Here is a 16,740-nt window from a genome sequence, read left to right as displayed (position 1 = left end):
GAGAAATTTTGAAATGGTTCCTCTGAAACCATTATTATCTCTCATGTTAACAGGTAGCGTCTGAACCTTTTAAAACAAGCCCCAGCTACCCACAGCCTCTAACAGTTCTTTGGTGGAAGCCATTAGTGTCAGCACAGAGCCAGTCATGGAGGCTGGTCTGGGCTCTGTTTCAACATGAATAATAAAAACCCTGCTGCCTATTAAAAAAAAAACAACAAAAAACTTAGCAGCCACATTTGGAGACAGCATGTTCTAGGATTCAACCCCAGAGGGAATTTTGTTGCTGATATTAAACACCCCCTAAAAAATGAGGTTTATAATGAATGCATAAGAGACTCCCTCATTAAACACTGGTTTAAAACACACAACACACAAACACTACAACAATCTCCTACACAACTGAATCCTGTGTAAGAAGGTTGTATTAACATGAAGAAGAAATTTATTTTTGTTTTTATTTTTGTTTCACAATTATTTTAAGCTCTAGTAATTAAAAAGGGGCGGGGGAGGGGAGATGATGCAGAGATTTCTAAACATCTGCAAGCTTGCAACGTAAATGGCCAAAAGCAAGGAAATTCCAAGTTAAGGCTTACATTCCATTCTTCCTTTATCCCGTTAGCCTGGTGATTTATTATAGGATTTTGGATCAGTGAGTTCTATTAGATACCATATGTACAGCATTGCCAAAGCACCAGGGGGCAAACTGAGGACCAAGAGGACAGCTGACCTTTGAATGGCTCCATTTGGGGGATGAAGTTTAAAATGGTTGGTGTGTGAGCTGTGGAAGGAATTCCCAGCCCACGCCCTGAGCCCGTCAGCTTAGGTGATGACCATTGTCAGAAGTAGGACCAGGTGTCCTGCAATCCACAGACACTCTTAAAGCCTTAAATCTTCCTTTTTCCTACAGGCCCTGACAGTTCCCTTCAGGGAGCTGTCAGTGTCTTGAGCGTCAAAGGTTATTATGATCAGGTTAGCTACCCCGAATCTCACACCCTCTTCAAGGTTGACCTTAATCGTAAGAATTGCTCCCCACCGCCAACGTAGGCCCATGTTATTAACCAGGTATATTTCTTCCCATTGATTTTTGTGTCTGGAGTTTTTGATTAGGACTTCATTGTTATCATTGTTTTAATTGTTCTTAATTTTTGATATTTTCCATATAAAGCAGTGAACTCCATGGAGATAGAAGGGCTTATAAAGCCCTCCTAGTCAAAGCCCATCTCTTTGAGTAATTGAATTGCAATTGGGAAGTGGGAAGAAACCATTTAACATACTATGGCCAGATCCAAAAATTCCATCTTAGGAAAAGGATTCCTTACCTTTTTCTGCCAGGCTTTTAAAGACCTCCTAAACCTGTTTTATAACCAAAAGCATAGCACTCTATGTAATTGAAGGCCTAAGTCATAGAAATTTTGGTGGAACTGAGTATATCCTAGAGCCCCACTTCAAATTACAGTCCCACCAAAAACTAACATTTAAGTGAAGTTTGCTTTTTTTCCTTGCTGTACTCATTTTCTGTATTTTCACATAATGTAAACGCCCAAGAGACCAATGATGATTGTTAATGTAGAACAAGTAATAATATTTGTGCTGGAAAAGGCAGCTATTAGTACAAAAAAGTGAAAGATGGTATGCAAACGCCCTTGGGTATAATATATCCCTAAAAACAGGGATATCTTTAAGTGAATTTAAGGAGAAATATCTATCAAGTGGGTATGATTCCTTGAATTTTTGTTCCTATGCATCCCTGCACCAGCATCCTCAATCTTACCCCAAAATGCTAACAGGGTCGAAATGTCTTTTCTTCACAAAGAACAATGTTCGTGGGATGAGATGGAGAGGGGAAGAAAGACTAGCTCAGTACAACTGTTTTGGGACTGTTCTCCACTAAGACATGTAAGGGCAGAATGACAGAGGTTTTGAAAGAGCTTGTCAGTCAGCTGGGTCACAGACAGAAAGTTAAAATGACCTTCCAAGGTCATAGTTTGCACAGCTACATAATGCAATGAATGGGTCGAATTGTGCCCACAACTTCTGTCAGTAGGGACACATAAAGAGCATCCATCTCATTGGCTACAATTTATTTCAGTGAACAGAAAAGCTGTATTTGTGGTGGCGCTCACTGCCTGAATTTTGACAACTTCATTTTTAGCTTTAACAGAAATGTAATTTGCTGCAGCCTAGAAAGACTCAGAGTCGTTCCGTCCCTTAGGTAGACAGGCTGATGTTGCATCTGCATCATTTTTCAATATTTTAGATTATCTGAATGCCACATGGCACTGAGTAGAAATTGCTAACACGTAAGCATCACTAATTGTATACCTCAAATTGGACACATTAGGACAAGATAAGTTCTCTCAAAGAAAGGCAAGGAGTTATAGTGAGTTTGTTGTTGACATGGGGGTGGTTAGGTTTTTGAAAGAGAGATGCTTTAAAAAAAAAAAACTTTCTCCAAAGTGTCATAAAGCACAACATGTAATTTAAAACCCATTTGGATAATTGACTGATTTGACAAGAAGACAACCTCAAAATTAAACTATATATTAGAATCAAGGAGTGATATGATTGTATACCATCAGTACATAACACTTTGATATTTTGATAAGTGTCTCATAAGGGACTAAAGTGAATATGCATATTTCCCCTAATGTTTCTGTAATTTAGATTTCTTTGTTTAGAGCTGTGATTGGGGAGTGATCAAGCTTTACAGAAACTCCGTGAGCTGATTGACAAGCCTATTTTCAAGAAAAGCTGCTGTGTTTAATATTTTATTTCATAGCAAAATGTGTCAATGCATTGGGCTTTCTTCTGACTGTCTTGCAATATTTTATCAGGTTTCATCAGAGCAAGAGAAGGAGCAAGAGACTTTAAACCAGAAAAGCGCCACTGAGCCTCTCCCAGCAGCAGACATGAAGAAGAAAATGGAAGGGTACCAGGATTTTGCAGCAAGGCCCCTGGTGTCTACAGTGGACTCAGAAAAGGACAGCAAAACAGATCAAGGTGCCAACAGTGAGAAGGCAGCAGACGAGGCGGGAGAGAAGGGACCTGCTCCTCCACTCCCAAGTGCCCCTCCAGCCCCTGAAAGAGACCCGGGGGTTGGCAAACAGTCTCTTACCTCTCCCAGTGCTCTTGTGGACTCAAAATCAGAACCCAAGCCCTGCTGTTTTACGGAGAGCCCCGAGAGTGAACTCCAAGACACGTCCTTCCCAGGCTTCCCCAGCACGCAGCCACCGCTGGCAAACCAGAGCGAGATGGATGATGACAAAGTGCCCGCGATGGCAGATTACATCGCCAACTGCACTGTGAAGGTGGACCAGCTGGGCAGTGACGACATCCACAATGCACTAAAGCAGACCCCAAAGGTCCTTGTGGTCCAGTCATTTGACATGTTCAAAGACAAAGACCTGACTGGGCCCATGAATGAGAACCATGGACTCAACTACACCCCCCTGCTCTACTCAAGGGGCAACCCAGGCATCATGTCCCCGCTGGCCAAGAAAAAGCTTTTGTCCCAAGTGAGCGGGGCCAGCCTCTCTAGCAGCTATCCCTATGGCTCCCCACCCCCTTTGATCAGCAAAAAGAAACTGATTGCCAGGGATGACCTGTGTTCGGGTTTGTCCCAGGCCCACCACGGCCAAAACACTGACCACATGGCAGTCAGCCGGCCGTCAGTGATTCAGCACGTGCAGAGTTTCAGGAGCAAGCCCTCTGAGGACAGAAAGAGCATCAATGACATTTTTAAACATGACAAACTGAGTCGATCAGATTCCCACCGCTGCAGCTTCTCCAAACATCACCTCAGCCCCCTTGCTGACTCCTACGTCCTGAAGCAAGAAATTCAGGAGGGCAAGGAGAAACTGTTAGAGAAAAGGGCGCTGCCCCACTCGCATGTGCCCAGCTTCCTGGCTGATTTCTACTCGTCTCCTCATCTCCACAGCCTCTATAGACACACTGAACATCATCTTCATAATGAACAGACATCCAAGTACCCGTGCAGGGATATGTACAGGGAATCAGAAAACAGTTCTTTTTCGTCCCACAAACACCAAGAAAAGCTGCATGCAAACTATCTCTCGTCTGTACATCTGCAAGACAAAAAGTCGGCTGCAGCAGAAGCCACCACGGATGACCAGCCAACAGATCTGAGCCTTCCCAAGAACCCACACAAGCCCACGGGCAAGGTCCTGGGTCTGGCCCACTCAGCCACAGGGCCCCAAGAGAGCAAAGGTGTCTCCCAGTTCCAGGTCATAAACAGCCACAGTCGAGACTGTCACCCCAAAGCCTGTCGGGTATCACCCATGACCATGTCAGCTCCTAAAAAATACCCTGAAGCACTCTCAAGATCGGGAAAACCTCACCATGTGAGACTGGAGAATTTCAGGAAGATGGAAGGCATGGTCCACCCTATCCTGCACCGGAAAATGAGCCCTCAGAACATAGGCGCAGCCCGTCCCATAAAGCGCAGCCTGGAGGATTTGGACCTCGTGATTGCTGGGAAAAAGGCACGGGCCGTGTCTCCCCTGGACCCATCCAAGGAGGTCTCTGGGAAGGAGAAAGCCTGTGAGCAGGAAAGCGAAGGCAGCAAGGTGGCTCACGGTGGGCATTCCGCCGGTGCGACGGAAGGCCACAAGCTCCCCCTCTCCTCCCCTATCTTCCCAGGTTTGTATTCTGGGAGCCTGTGTAACTCGGGCCTCAACTCCAGGCTCCCAGCAGGGTATTCTCATTCTCTGCAGTACTTGAAAAACCAGACTGTTCTTTCTCCACTCATGCAGCCTCTGGCTTTCCACTCGCTTGTGATGCAAAGAGGAATTTTTACATCGCCGACAAATTCTCAGCAGCTGTACAGACACTTGGCCGCGGCGACACCTGTAGGAAGTTCATATGGGGACCTTTTGCACAACAGCATTTACCCATTAGCTGCTATAAATCCTCAAGCTGCCTTTCCATCTTCCCAGCTGTCATCCGTACACCCCAGTACAAAACTGTAAGCCCAGCTCTGCCCAGCATCCCAAATGGTGTGGCTAAAAGAGCTTCACTCCTAACCCTGGGATGATGGCGTGTAGAATTAGAAGTCAGTATTTCTTCTAATCTGGGGGTAAGATCAGTTCCAGCCACAGTGGCCAAGAGAGGAGGTGAACATACCTGATTTTTCTGGGACGACACCAGCCTTGGCTGATCCGTCTTGAGTCCCTTCCAACACAGATGCCCCCACACCCCAGATGGTTCACTTCACACGGGGGTCTTGTGAATGGATTTATGTGTATCCAGGAAGAACTTAGAGGACCCCGTCTGAGTTCCGATGGTTAGGAAACAATCTGGGCAAAAAAAAGGGGCAGGCATTTCAAAGGAAGGGGCAAGGAAGACTGGCAAACAAATGCCAAGGGATGCCCCTGTTTTCATTAAACTCTCCAAGTTTCAATCAATGCAATGTATAGTGAAACTTCAATAGATCTTTTGTTTTGACACTATTAAACAATCCAGAGAAGTAAACACTGTTGAATCGACTGTATATATTTGCTTCTTAAAACTACCCGTATCACTGTTTGCTCTCCTAATTTATATACAGGTAGTTCCATTCTCTCCTAGTCCCTTCTTGTCCTTTTATTATTATTTTTTTAATTAAACAGTATCGCTTTTGTTTGCAGGTCTTTTGTTTTTGTTTTGTTTTGTTTTATTTTGTTTTGTTTCAAAGGCTGACTGACTGTCCTAGTTGTTGATGTGTGTTTGTCAGTTTTTCCACATCTTATCATTTTGAGCAGCTTTGGGTGGTAAAGTTATTGTTTACAAATTGAAGCAACTGATTCTAGTGGAACAAATGAAAAAGAAACAGTTGAGCACACCATAGTGCAAAGAACGTTCCTTTGCAGATCCACAACTTACGGACTTTGTTCCTCATAAATGGCATAGTTGAAAGAGCTTATACACTGCTTACCCGACCAAATGCTTTGCTTTGAAGTATTGGGTGATGTGAAAATATCGAGCATTGTACTTACCTTATCTAGGCTGTGAAACTGTTCTACATACCAGAGAAATCATAAAAACAAAAACTTCACTGGCAGCAAGCTGCTGAATAACAACAGAGTCTAGAGGACATACTTGTGGGCTGCACAGATATTTTAGGAATTCCAGAAATTAGAACAGGAGCCAGAGTGATTTACATTGGTGTTGGCCTTGATCCCTTTAAGCAGTCCGGGGAAGGGGGATGGGAAGAGGATGGAGCTCAACTATCCAGAAGAAAATGAGCAGCCGGAGGCCTACGCTCCAGGCACCTTCCCTGGGCTGTGGTCTTGGGAGTAATAGGTAGTCACGTTGCCTTCATCAAGTTGATTTCTTGTTGTTTCCAAGAAGAACCTTCCAGGCCACATGTGTGGAGATAATTGGCATACTGGATTACCCATTTCAAAAGAAAGTCATCCTATTTGGGTTTCCTGGGCATGAGTTTTATGTGTATGCACGCACATACGGTGGTTGGTGTCATGTTTGTAACCACCTGGCAATACAGCCCACTTTATAATTTACTTTAATGTTGGAAAGAAATGATCAAGCTGTGCAAGCAGTCAAAAGATGTGGAGAATGTATATTGTCATTCTTGCCACTTTACTGCATTTGCTGCCAAGATGTAACATCAAGGTGGACGCATTTTCTAAGTGTGTTAAAACTTGATCCATACAGAGAGCAATTTTCTTTCCAAGTCCCATCCCTGCTGATAAGAATGCTTTGATGAAGTCCCCAGCCAACCCTCCCTTCCCCCAACACTACCAGTAGGCATTAGAACCATAGTTAACCAAGTCTTTTACCTCTGAGATATTTAATTCTGTGAAAATTGATGACAATTTTCAACTTCTAAGTAGGTAACTCAACTGCAAAATAATCAAAACTGGTAAACAATGAAACTGCGGCTCTTAAACGAAGCCATGCATGCCGTGCATTTGTATTGAAATGTCTCCATGATAACGAAGCCAAATATTCAATGTAACGTACTTAATATCCAAAGGTGGAAACAAAAGAATGTAGAGATCTAGTGTTAAGAGTTCCATTTGCTTCAATTAATTATTTACCTTCCTGTGGAATAATATATATATATTTAATAGAACCATAGATAGACTAGTAGAATTTAGATTATAAATGTGTGAGTGCAGATTATCCTGCTATTGCACAAGATAGAGGGGGGGAAATCTCAATTCCAGCTGGCAAAATGCTAACCAGGACCGATATTAAGAAAGTTGCACTAGATTGAATGGTCACAGAATCACAGGACATGGAAGATGAAGCAAACTCCAGCGTTTCTGCTGCAGACGTGGGCTAGATCGGACATGGTTTCTATGAGTTTGTTTCTCAAAGAAAATGGGGGGCCGTCTGTCCCTGGTGGAGCTCACCTATCCATTTGGAATATGGGGCATTTGTTTTCCCCACTGGGATGATTTCAGTCTGCTTTCATCGTGTTGGAATTCGATCACACCATTTTCAAACAATGTTAACATAGTCCAGCTTTTGTTTTTCTCTTCTCTTCCAAGAGGAGACTCACTGTTTCTGTCTGAGGAAGCTCATACCCTCGGCAAAACATCAGGACAAATAAAGAGAAATGGGGGCATACATTCCCAACAGAAGCAGTGTGTTATTTGTTTTAAAACTCCGCACAGAGATCTTGGAAATCTTTCAAAAAGACCATTGAATTCTTCATTGGCTGAGAACTACATTTTAAAAAGTCTTAAATAGGGCTTTGTTTGCATTGTTTGAGTTCAAGGGGCCTTATTATTGAATGGAATTGCACAAGCCTTTCTTTGTGCAATCAGACCATTGTTATTGGTAGTTCTGTAAAGGAAACTGTGGGATCTAATTGGCAATGGAGTCATAAATCTATTTACTGAGTGTGGCTTCCAAGAAATGTTGCAATTCAAAATGCACTAAGTCCGTAATTTACTGGAGATTTGGAGATTCTAAATAATATTTTTTAAAAGCCTTTCCATGCAACTTCTGGTTTAACTTTTGGCAACTCAACATAAAAAAAAAAAAAAAAAAAAAGAAAAAAAGAAAAAAACAGCCCAACCAAGTTTCAGAATAAAGTATTCTCCTATTAAGTGATTGGAACTTGTAATATTTGCCACAGGACTGACTTATTTATTTACTAGCTAGAAGCTCTTAAGTTCACTTGTTTATCAGGGCATATACAGAAGGGTTTGTTAAAACTCAATGTTGACTTTACAACTTTCTGACCTGGTGCATGAATTCTCAAGTACTGTATTTCACTGTGTTGGTGTGTCTGATGGAAATTTCGAGGTGATCCTACAAAAATATTTTATGTAGTGTGCCTTCAAAGAGAACCATTTATTTCTCTTCACTTGTGTCCCACAAAGTCACATTTGGTGGTGGTCAGCCAAGTCCCATCTGGTCCAGTTTTACTCTTGTCCCAATTTTAAAGAGAAATGGGAACAAGTGTGCCCACGCCATTGCAATGATTATCTTGAGCACTTAAATTCCAGTGTTGGCTGTTGATGTATTTGATATTTTGCTTGTCTCCCCATGGTTGAAATATGTCTGAAGAATAGCAGCATAATCTCTTGGCTGTTTATACTTTTTTAAATTTTCCTGTGTTGTAAATATTGTATACTTTTGGTGATTCCAGCTATGTAACCTCTGCTCTGTAAGGTGATTATTTGTATATAGCAACATGGCCCAGTGATACTATATAGTTTCCCAATGGAGAGGTTATTGAGTAACCTTTGCATTAGTTTAAACACTACCAGAAGAATGCTGAGCCAACTATAAACACTCAATTTTGTATGTTTTCCAAATTGTACTTATTACTGCTTTTGATACTGTATTATGTGCCAATAGTTTCCCAATCACATAGCAGGCAAGAGATATTTTGTACTTTTTGATCCACTGTAATATTTAATAAAAAATGTTACTATCTGTTTTCTTTGAGTATGAGTATTCTGTCACTTCCTCCCGACGAGTCCCATGGCCTTACCAGAGTACTTTCTACCCCATTGCCTCCAAATTGAAAAATAGCAATAATGTGAAGATGGGGAGGTCTGTAGGTTGTTGAGGACTTCCTAAGTGCCCATCTGGCATACAGGATCTTTAATCTTTGCAATGCCATGTAAATATGGCAATGCCCATTTTACTGCTAAGAAAACTAAAGCTTAGATAGAGAAATCAACTTGCCCCAAATCATGTGATAACAGAATGGCAGAGTAGGATTTGAACCCAAGGCTTTTAGGTCTGTGACTTCCTTTGTATACCATACTCCTCTCCTGGCAGATAACAAAAAGTCACTGTTCATTCAGTCAACAAGATTTACTCATGCCTCAGTTGCCAGTGATAGTGTTAGGAGCTGGGAATACAATGGTGAGTGAAAAATGAATATTGCCTCTGGAGCTTATGAATCTTATGGGAAAGAGAGTTAATCAAATAGTCACCCATGTAAATATAAAACCTCAGCCTGACCTAGTTCTAGGGAAGAGGAGTGTGGTGACTAAAGTGATAACATAAAGAGGAAGTGGTGACTAAACTGATACATGAAGGATGATTATCAGTTGACCAGATAACAGGGAATTGGGAGAAGTCTAATCCAAGTACAGGGCACCATATGAGCAAAGACCCCAAGGCAGAAACAAGCTTGGCTTCTTACAGGAATCAAAGAAAAAGGCTGTGTGACAGAAGCATAATTACTTACAAGGTTCAGGGAATGAGGATGAGTGAGGATGAGTGAGGTTGGAGAGTACAGCAGGGCCAACCGAGTACATACGTCCCAATAGATGAGCATTTCCATCTTTATCCTTAGCAAGAAGAGGTTTAAGCAGGGAGATGACTTGTTCAAATTTGTCTTTTTCAATATTGCTCTCTGGCTGCTGTGTGAAGGCAGATGGAGAGCAATCTAACACCAAGATGGTGGTCATTTCAATTGGGGTGGCGGAATGGGAGCGTGGACACACTTCAGAGGTACTTAGAAGGGAGGATGAACAGACTTGGTGATGGATTAAATGGGACAATAGATGGATACTCAGGAAGGATTGAATTGCTAGGAAAGCAGCATATTCTGATGTCTGGTGATGACAGTCAAAGACTTCAGATCTCTCGTGCCCTTAATCCTCTTCATCAGGCTTCCCCTGGGCTTTGCTCAGCTTATTATTAGTTGAAATGAGGAATTCGCAAAGTAGCACCCTGTGTTCTCCCTTCTGAATGGGCCCCAGAGATTGTGGGGAGGGAGAGCATGAACGGACTTTGATGAGTGTCTTGGTTTATAACCCCCATCATCTGATCAGAGTGGACTTTGAATAGACTGAAGAAAGCAAGCTGCTAGCAAGCACGTCACAACTCGGAGGAGGACCCATTTTGATAAATGACACAAGACTCTTTTTCTTCCTGAGGTTGAAATTCTTAAAGACCCTTCCCACTCTCAGGCCAGCAGAAGCTGCAGCAACATGTTAGGGGCCTCACCCTCTTCTTGCTGGCTGTCAACCTTTGAGTAATCCAAACACACCCAACACAGGAAGAACCCTTGGCCCCATGGTCTCCTTGCTCTCTCATTCTGATTCATCTGTATTTCATCATAGCATGTGAATTGTTATGAGTACATCAAAAGAATGTTCTTCATCTATGACACATTCAGCATATAGACAGATCTGATACTTGAATCATACACAACAGGAAACATCATGATAAATTATCTATTTTTACCAGGCCTAACTGGCAAATACTGTTGGGAAGAAGGGTGTTTTTGCTAAAGATGTCACTCATAATTCAAAGGCAATGAAAACACAGTGATTTATTATAAGAAAGTGGCCAACGTTGACAAATGTTTTAGAGCTGATAGTGACCAGAAAAAGGGTAATCATTTACATCAACACGCTGTAAATGACAGGAGAGGGAGGGAGGGGGGAGTGATCTCTGGCCAGGAATAATGTAAAAGAAAGCTTAGCCTTCAAGATTGACCTATGGTATATCACATTAATTTGGACTTCACTATCTCAGAATTCTTGGATTTTGGAATCTCCAGGCTAATTGCTGGGATTTAAAAAAAAAAAATCTAAAACCTTTGTTTAACCTATTTTAAAAAAACAAACTTTTGGATCATGCTACCCATAACTATAAGCATTGAACTAACCTAGTAAGGACAAAGTGATATGCTCCCTGATGCATGCATACAAGAACAACTACTACTTTAATTATTGTTGAAACCCCAGTACAGAGCTGTCTAGTGGAACTTCCTGAGATGGTGGAAAGTTTTATAATTCAGAGTGTTCCAATACTATAGCTACTAGAAAATGTGACTATTGAGCAACTTGAAATGTGCCTGGTGTGAAGAAACTAACTTTAATTTTATTTAATTTTTAATTCATTTTAAATTTAAATAACTACATATGACTAGTGTTTTCTATATCAAACAGCAGAGCTCCAGAAGGTCCAATTGGCTAATGTGCATATATGGATAGATTCAATTACAGATAGGTCAATACTGCACATAAACTTTTAATGTCAACACTAAAACAGGCAACATCATGTCTTCTTGCCAAAACTTCATTAATTGATAAGGGGTGACTATAGAATTAACATTATTTTTCACTCAAGATTTATACATCATAGGCATTTAAGTAGTAACTAAACAAAAAAATCATTGAGAAAGCATTAAGAAAACAGTCTACAGTTACGGCATTTTGTATTCCAGTCCTGCCTTTTATGTTAAGTCTGATCGTGTGAGACCTGAATGCAACTTCTAGAAAGTCTATGCAATGTTAGCGTGACCACGTTCAAGCCGCACTGCTTCACTCCGTGGTAGTTCGGTATTGATCTCTGGGAGACTGGGTGAGTATTTGGCATGAGGGAGATGACCAGCTGCGGAAAGGAGGGCCCACAGACCAAGGGTGGAGGAATCCACAATAAATGTAATGTCAGTGTCCTAGTCCCTGTACTTCACACCTGAGGATGTCTGCCACCCCAGCCCAGAAATTCAAGTGATCAGCCAAAAGTGTTGGCAGGACACCCTAAGGTTGTTTGTAACTTAACGAGGCAAAAAGAGAGAGAAGGCTCCAAGAAATAGGATTAGGAAAGAAAAAAGGATGTACTAGAGAGTTTTTACATTATTGGAGAATAGCATGAACTTTAGGCCTATGAGTTAGAAAATTTCAGATGAGAGAAGATATTTTCTATAAAAACAGAAGCTAACAACTTTCCCAAAAAGAAATATAAAACTCAAATTATTGAGTTTTATGATTATGATTATGATTTATAATTATGATTAAAAATGTGATCATGGTTCTCCACAAAAAAAAGTACCAAGCCCAAGCAGTTTTAAGCAGTGTCAGAGAACTGAGAAAGAGGAAAAGTTACCTGATTCTTTTTATGAGTTTATTTTGACCACATTATCAAAAAGGACAGTGAAAAAGAGAATAAATATAGACCAATCTTACTTGTAAAACAGGTGCAGAAATCCTAAGTAAAATATCAGCAAAATATAAAAGTTTATGTTTGAATATACGCATTCATATAGACACACACATAAATACGCATATTACATACATGTGCATATATACTAATGGCATACGTGTTTAAAATGTATTAAAAATAACATTATATAATGACCAAGAAGAGTTTATCCTAGAAATCTAAAAATGGTAGAACATTAGAAATTCTATTAATACAATAACATGTAAAAACCACCTGAAAAAATATTAAGTTGGATCCACATCTCAAACAATACACAGAATACTTTCCAAAAAGAAAACATAGGAGAATTGTTTTATAATCCTGGAGTGGGGAAAACCCTTCTATGATTCAAAATTTAGAAACTATAAAAGCTTATTTATCTACATAAAAATTAAATTTCTATATGCAATAAATAAGCAAATTCAAAATGCAAATATTACTAGGGTAATAAATATTGCAATTCACATTTCAAAGGGCTAATCTCCCTATTGTATAAAGGGGTCTTAGAAATCAAGAAGAAAATGGTAAAATGAAAGTAAAATGTACAAATATGAGGTATACAGTTCAATGAACTTTGACAAATGTGTACAGCCATGTGATCATGATCAAGAACAGAATATAGTTCATATCCATTTTGGCAGACTGTTTCCTCATGATACTTTCCGATGAATGGATTCTAACCCAGTAGGCAATCACCATCCTGATTTCTATCATTAGATTTGTTTCACTTGTTTTTAGCATTCTTTTAAAAGTTGGGAACACAAAGATATTTACCATCACATTTCTGTTTTTACTTAATATAGTACTACAGGTTGTTTCGATATAACACGATGGAAAGCAATTTGGCAAAATCCAGTAAAGCTGCAGCTGTGGTTACTACAAACTCACAAGAACACTTCCAGGTATATACTGAGAACCCTTACAACCACATTAAAAAGAGTGTAGGAGGCTGCTTATTGTAGCATTGATTCTCATCATACACACACAAACTGCAGAGACACAAAACAACCTAAAAGTCCACAAACAGAATAACATGTAGTTGTTGAAAGGGATATTTTAAATGTTTGTCTAGCAATGTAAAGAAGCAATCAAAAATGTAATGTTGAATGAAAAAAACATGTTGCAAAAGGGTTCACACAGTACGATAAAAATTCAAAACATAATAGGGTAATACTGCTTATGGATGTATTTAATGAATATATGAAAACAGAAACAGGAACACCTCCACATCAAGTTATTCACTGGAAGAAGAAGGAGAATCTGATAGGGGAACAGACCTTAACTGCCTGTGAGATTATTTCTGGAGCAAAATGGCAAAATGTTAATATTTATTGAATTTTGGTGGAAAGAATGTGCCATTATTATGGCACATTTTTGCCTATTTCAAATTTTTCCGACTTCATAAAATAAACTCACTGATGTGTAACATCATACATGGAGTAAAGACATATGGGTTTACAGCCTCTAAGCCTCAGTTAACTCATCTGTAAATTGGGGACAAATAACACTTGCCTCATCTCCTTTCAGTGTTGTTGTCAGAATAAGAAAATATTTAATAAGCAGTGAAGTTCCATGCAGCGAACACTATTAAAATTGCTAATGTTTAGGATTATTGCATCACACAACTCCAAGAATCACCATTCATGCAGAAAGTGCCAACTCCCTACCCTTTGTCAGCCCCTTGCTAAGCATCCCAAATGCTTTTTTGTCCACGTATTCCTCCTAACAACCTGGAGAGATGGGTATACTGTGCTACTATCATTCTCATTTCACAAGTAGACACAGGCATAGAAAGGCTAAGTGCATTAACCAAGATTCCTGAAGGAATGAGTAGAAGAGACAAGTTTGATTCAGGCCCATCTCATTCCAAAACCTCTGCTCTTAATCACTAGGTGGCTGTTTCCCAGCCCAGGCATGTCAATGTTCATACAAAGATATCTTCCAATACTCTAGCCTGTGTTAAGAGGATTCCTACCTACCTCTTCTCTTTCCATCCACCCCCTTCCCCAAACCTATCTTCAGGGCAGGTAGAACTTTTTCCTGGCTGCCTAGTGCTGAGAAGCATGAGGAATCTCATTAGAAGAGTTCGAGTCTTCCAGAGAGCACAGCATTCTGCTCCTTGGTCCTGCCCTGACTCCATGCCAGCTGAGGGCCTACACAGCCTGGCGCTTTGCCTCAAAGCCAAGAGGGGCAGAAAAGCAGTTATTACACTGGTGCCCATGGATTAAAAAAGAGCACCTCTCTGCTTTTCTTTTGGGGCAAAGTTTTACACATTTCAAGGACATGAAGGGAATGATTTATAATTTAGGCCTCTATTCCATGTGTGGGTGGAACATGGCTGTTCACAGAGCAGTAAACAAGCCTGTCCAGAGCACAAGGATCAGTGTGGGTCTCCAAGCTTTCTCCTGAGAAACTGAGGCTGCAAGGTAATGGGACTAGTTTCATAAGCCAGGAGGATTCATTTACAATTCCTCCTCCATGCGTGTGCGTGCGTAACGCAGATACTGTACTGTTTCCACACATGTAATCTTATTATAACAATCCTGTGGGGTTATGATATTATACCTTGTTTACAGACATGGAAACTAAAGCTCAGGGAAGTAAAACCACTTGTCAAAATTCATCTAGCACATTTATGGCAAAACTGTACCTCAAGCCCAGACTGACATTCTGGCTCTAAGAGCATGTCTTAGACCATCACCTGTTCTATTTCACAGATGCCTCAGTAGGTATGATGTTTTGTTGTGTAGTAGAAAAGCATCCTATCGACTCCCTTAATCCTTGAGCACTGGGGTTACTATGCTCCCTTATTTGTAATGTCTGATTTCTATGCTCCCTCCATGTGTGAAAGCCACATCATATTCAGGAAGTAAGCCAAGATTTCTTTTATTTGGGAATTCTACAAGGGAAGCAAAAGGCAATGGTCTTTACCAGTTTTGGTATCTTCTTAAATTAGTAAGCAGCTCAGGTCTGGGGATATCAGTGCTGGTAGGTGAAAAGTGGACTTTTATGCAAACTCTAATTTAGTGACTCTGTAACAACAATGTTTGTTGATTCTTTTTTGCAACAGAAGCAAGGCTTTGAGTTCTTCATACATAGTATTTCATTTTTCCATTAAAACTCTTTATAGGTAAGGAAACTGAGGTTTAGAAGGAGTAATTTGTCCATAGTCACCCAACTAGTAAGTGTCAATGCTGTGATTATGAACATAGGATGGCTGGCTTTAATGTCCTAGTGCCCAGCCTCTACCTTGAACTGAAAGAGCAGGACTTCACCCTTCAGAATTAGCAGCTTTGCTGCCAGGGTCCTGGTGTGAGTGACTGGAGGCCTGCACAGCCATCTTGGGCCTTCTCCATCTGGCCTCTTGCCAGAGGCTCTTTTTCAGCTTCTCTGAGTCTTTGGGATGTTCATCTTCATGAATTTCATTGTTTACTCATCACTTATTCTTGCCCTATTGCCACCCCTGCCACCCAAATCCATGGCTTGTTTGTGCTGGACCATAGTCCACCCAGACATTCCTAATTTTCATCAGAATCTGTGCCTTGAGTCCTGCCTCATGAGGGTGGCATGAAGGAGCCCACAGACACGTGGGAATGACAAGGCTCGTCCATCCAATGTAAACTATGATATGCTCATCCCCACAGCAAATATTTCGGAAAAAATACCCTCATCCATGGCTACCTTGGGAAGCTAAATCACCATTAATCCTTTTAAATTGAAGATGGAGCGTTTAAAGCTCTCCCAGGTCACAAAGGCATGGAAAAACCATCGTCATCTTCTGTGGTGCTAATTTACTCCATCATTAAAAAGGCATTCTTTTGTATTGAAAATAACACCAATATGTAATAAAAAGCAAAATTCTTCCGAGTTTAAGATAAAACTAAAAGATGTCAAAAAAATGTCCAATTTGCAGCAGGCTGCTTTGGGCTTTGACCCAACAAACACTCTGGGTCACTCCTATGTGCTGGGCACAGTGCAGAGTCCCCCAAGACAGTATTGAGGAAGGCAGCATCTTCCTGTTTCTTCCAGAGCAGGAAGTCTAGCAAGGAATACAGACATGAAATTAGTACTAAGTGTGTTGACAAAAGATGACAAAAAGATTCTAAAACACAGAGAGAAGGGAATGGTAACTTCAGCTAGGATTCAGGGAAGGGTTTTTTTAAGAAAGTGACTTTTAAGCGGAGATGTGGGAGGTGAAGAATGGGGAAATAAGATACATGAAATCTCACAAACAAAAGAGCATAAAAGTGTTCTAGGAACCGAGAGAGGGGTCTGTGGTTGCATTGGGGAAGCAGGATTTCATGGGGGAAG

At 40.8% G+C, this 16,740-nt stretch overlaps 1 protein-coding gene across 1 annotated transcript in view; it reads left to right on the top strand.

The window, feature by feature from the left end:
* Positions 1-8,862, top strand: part of ARID5B (AT-rich interaction domain 5B) — a 178,405-nt gene extending 169,543 nt beyond the window's left edge. Inside the window, exon 10 of the mRNA XM_054572736.1 lies at positions 2,835-8,862. Within this exon, the coding sequence (XP_054428711.1) occupies positions 2,835-4,988 (2,154 nt within the window). The 3' untranslated portion in view covers positions 4,989-8,862. The remainder of the gene's footprint in view (positions 1-2,834) is intronic.
* Positions 8,863-16,740: the final 7,878 nt, after the last annotated feature.

This window comes from Pteronotus mesoamericanus, unplaced genomic scaffold (genome assembly GCF_021234165.1).
Source record: "Pteronotus mesoamericanus isolate MK-2021 breed Mesoamerican mustached bat unplaced genomic scaffold, CSHL_Meso_final contig_24, whole genome shotgun sequence".
Taxonomy (NCBI): Eukaryota; Metazoa; Chordata; class Mammalia; order Chiroptera; family Mormoopidae; genus Pteronotus; species Pteronotus mesoamericanus.
Note: the sequence above shows the minus strand (reverse complement) of the source record. Positions and strands in the feature narration are given on the sequence as shown.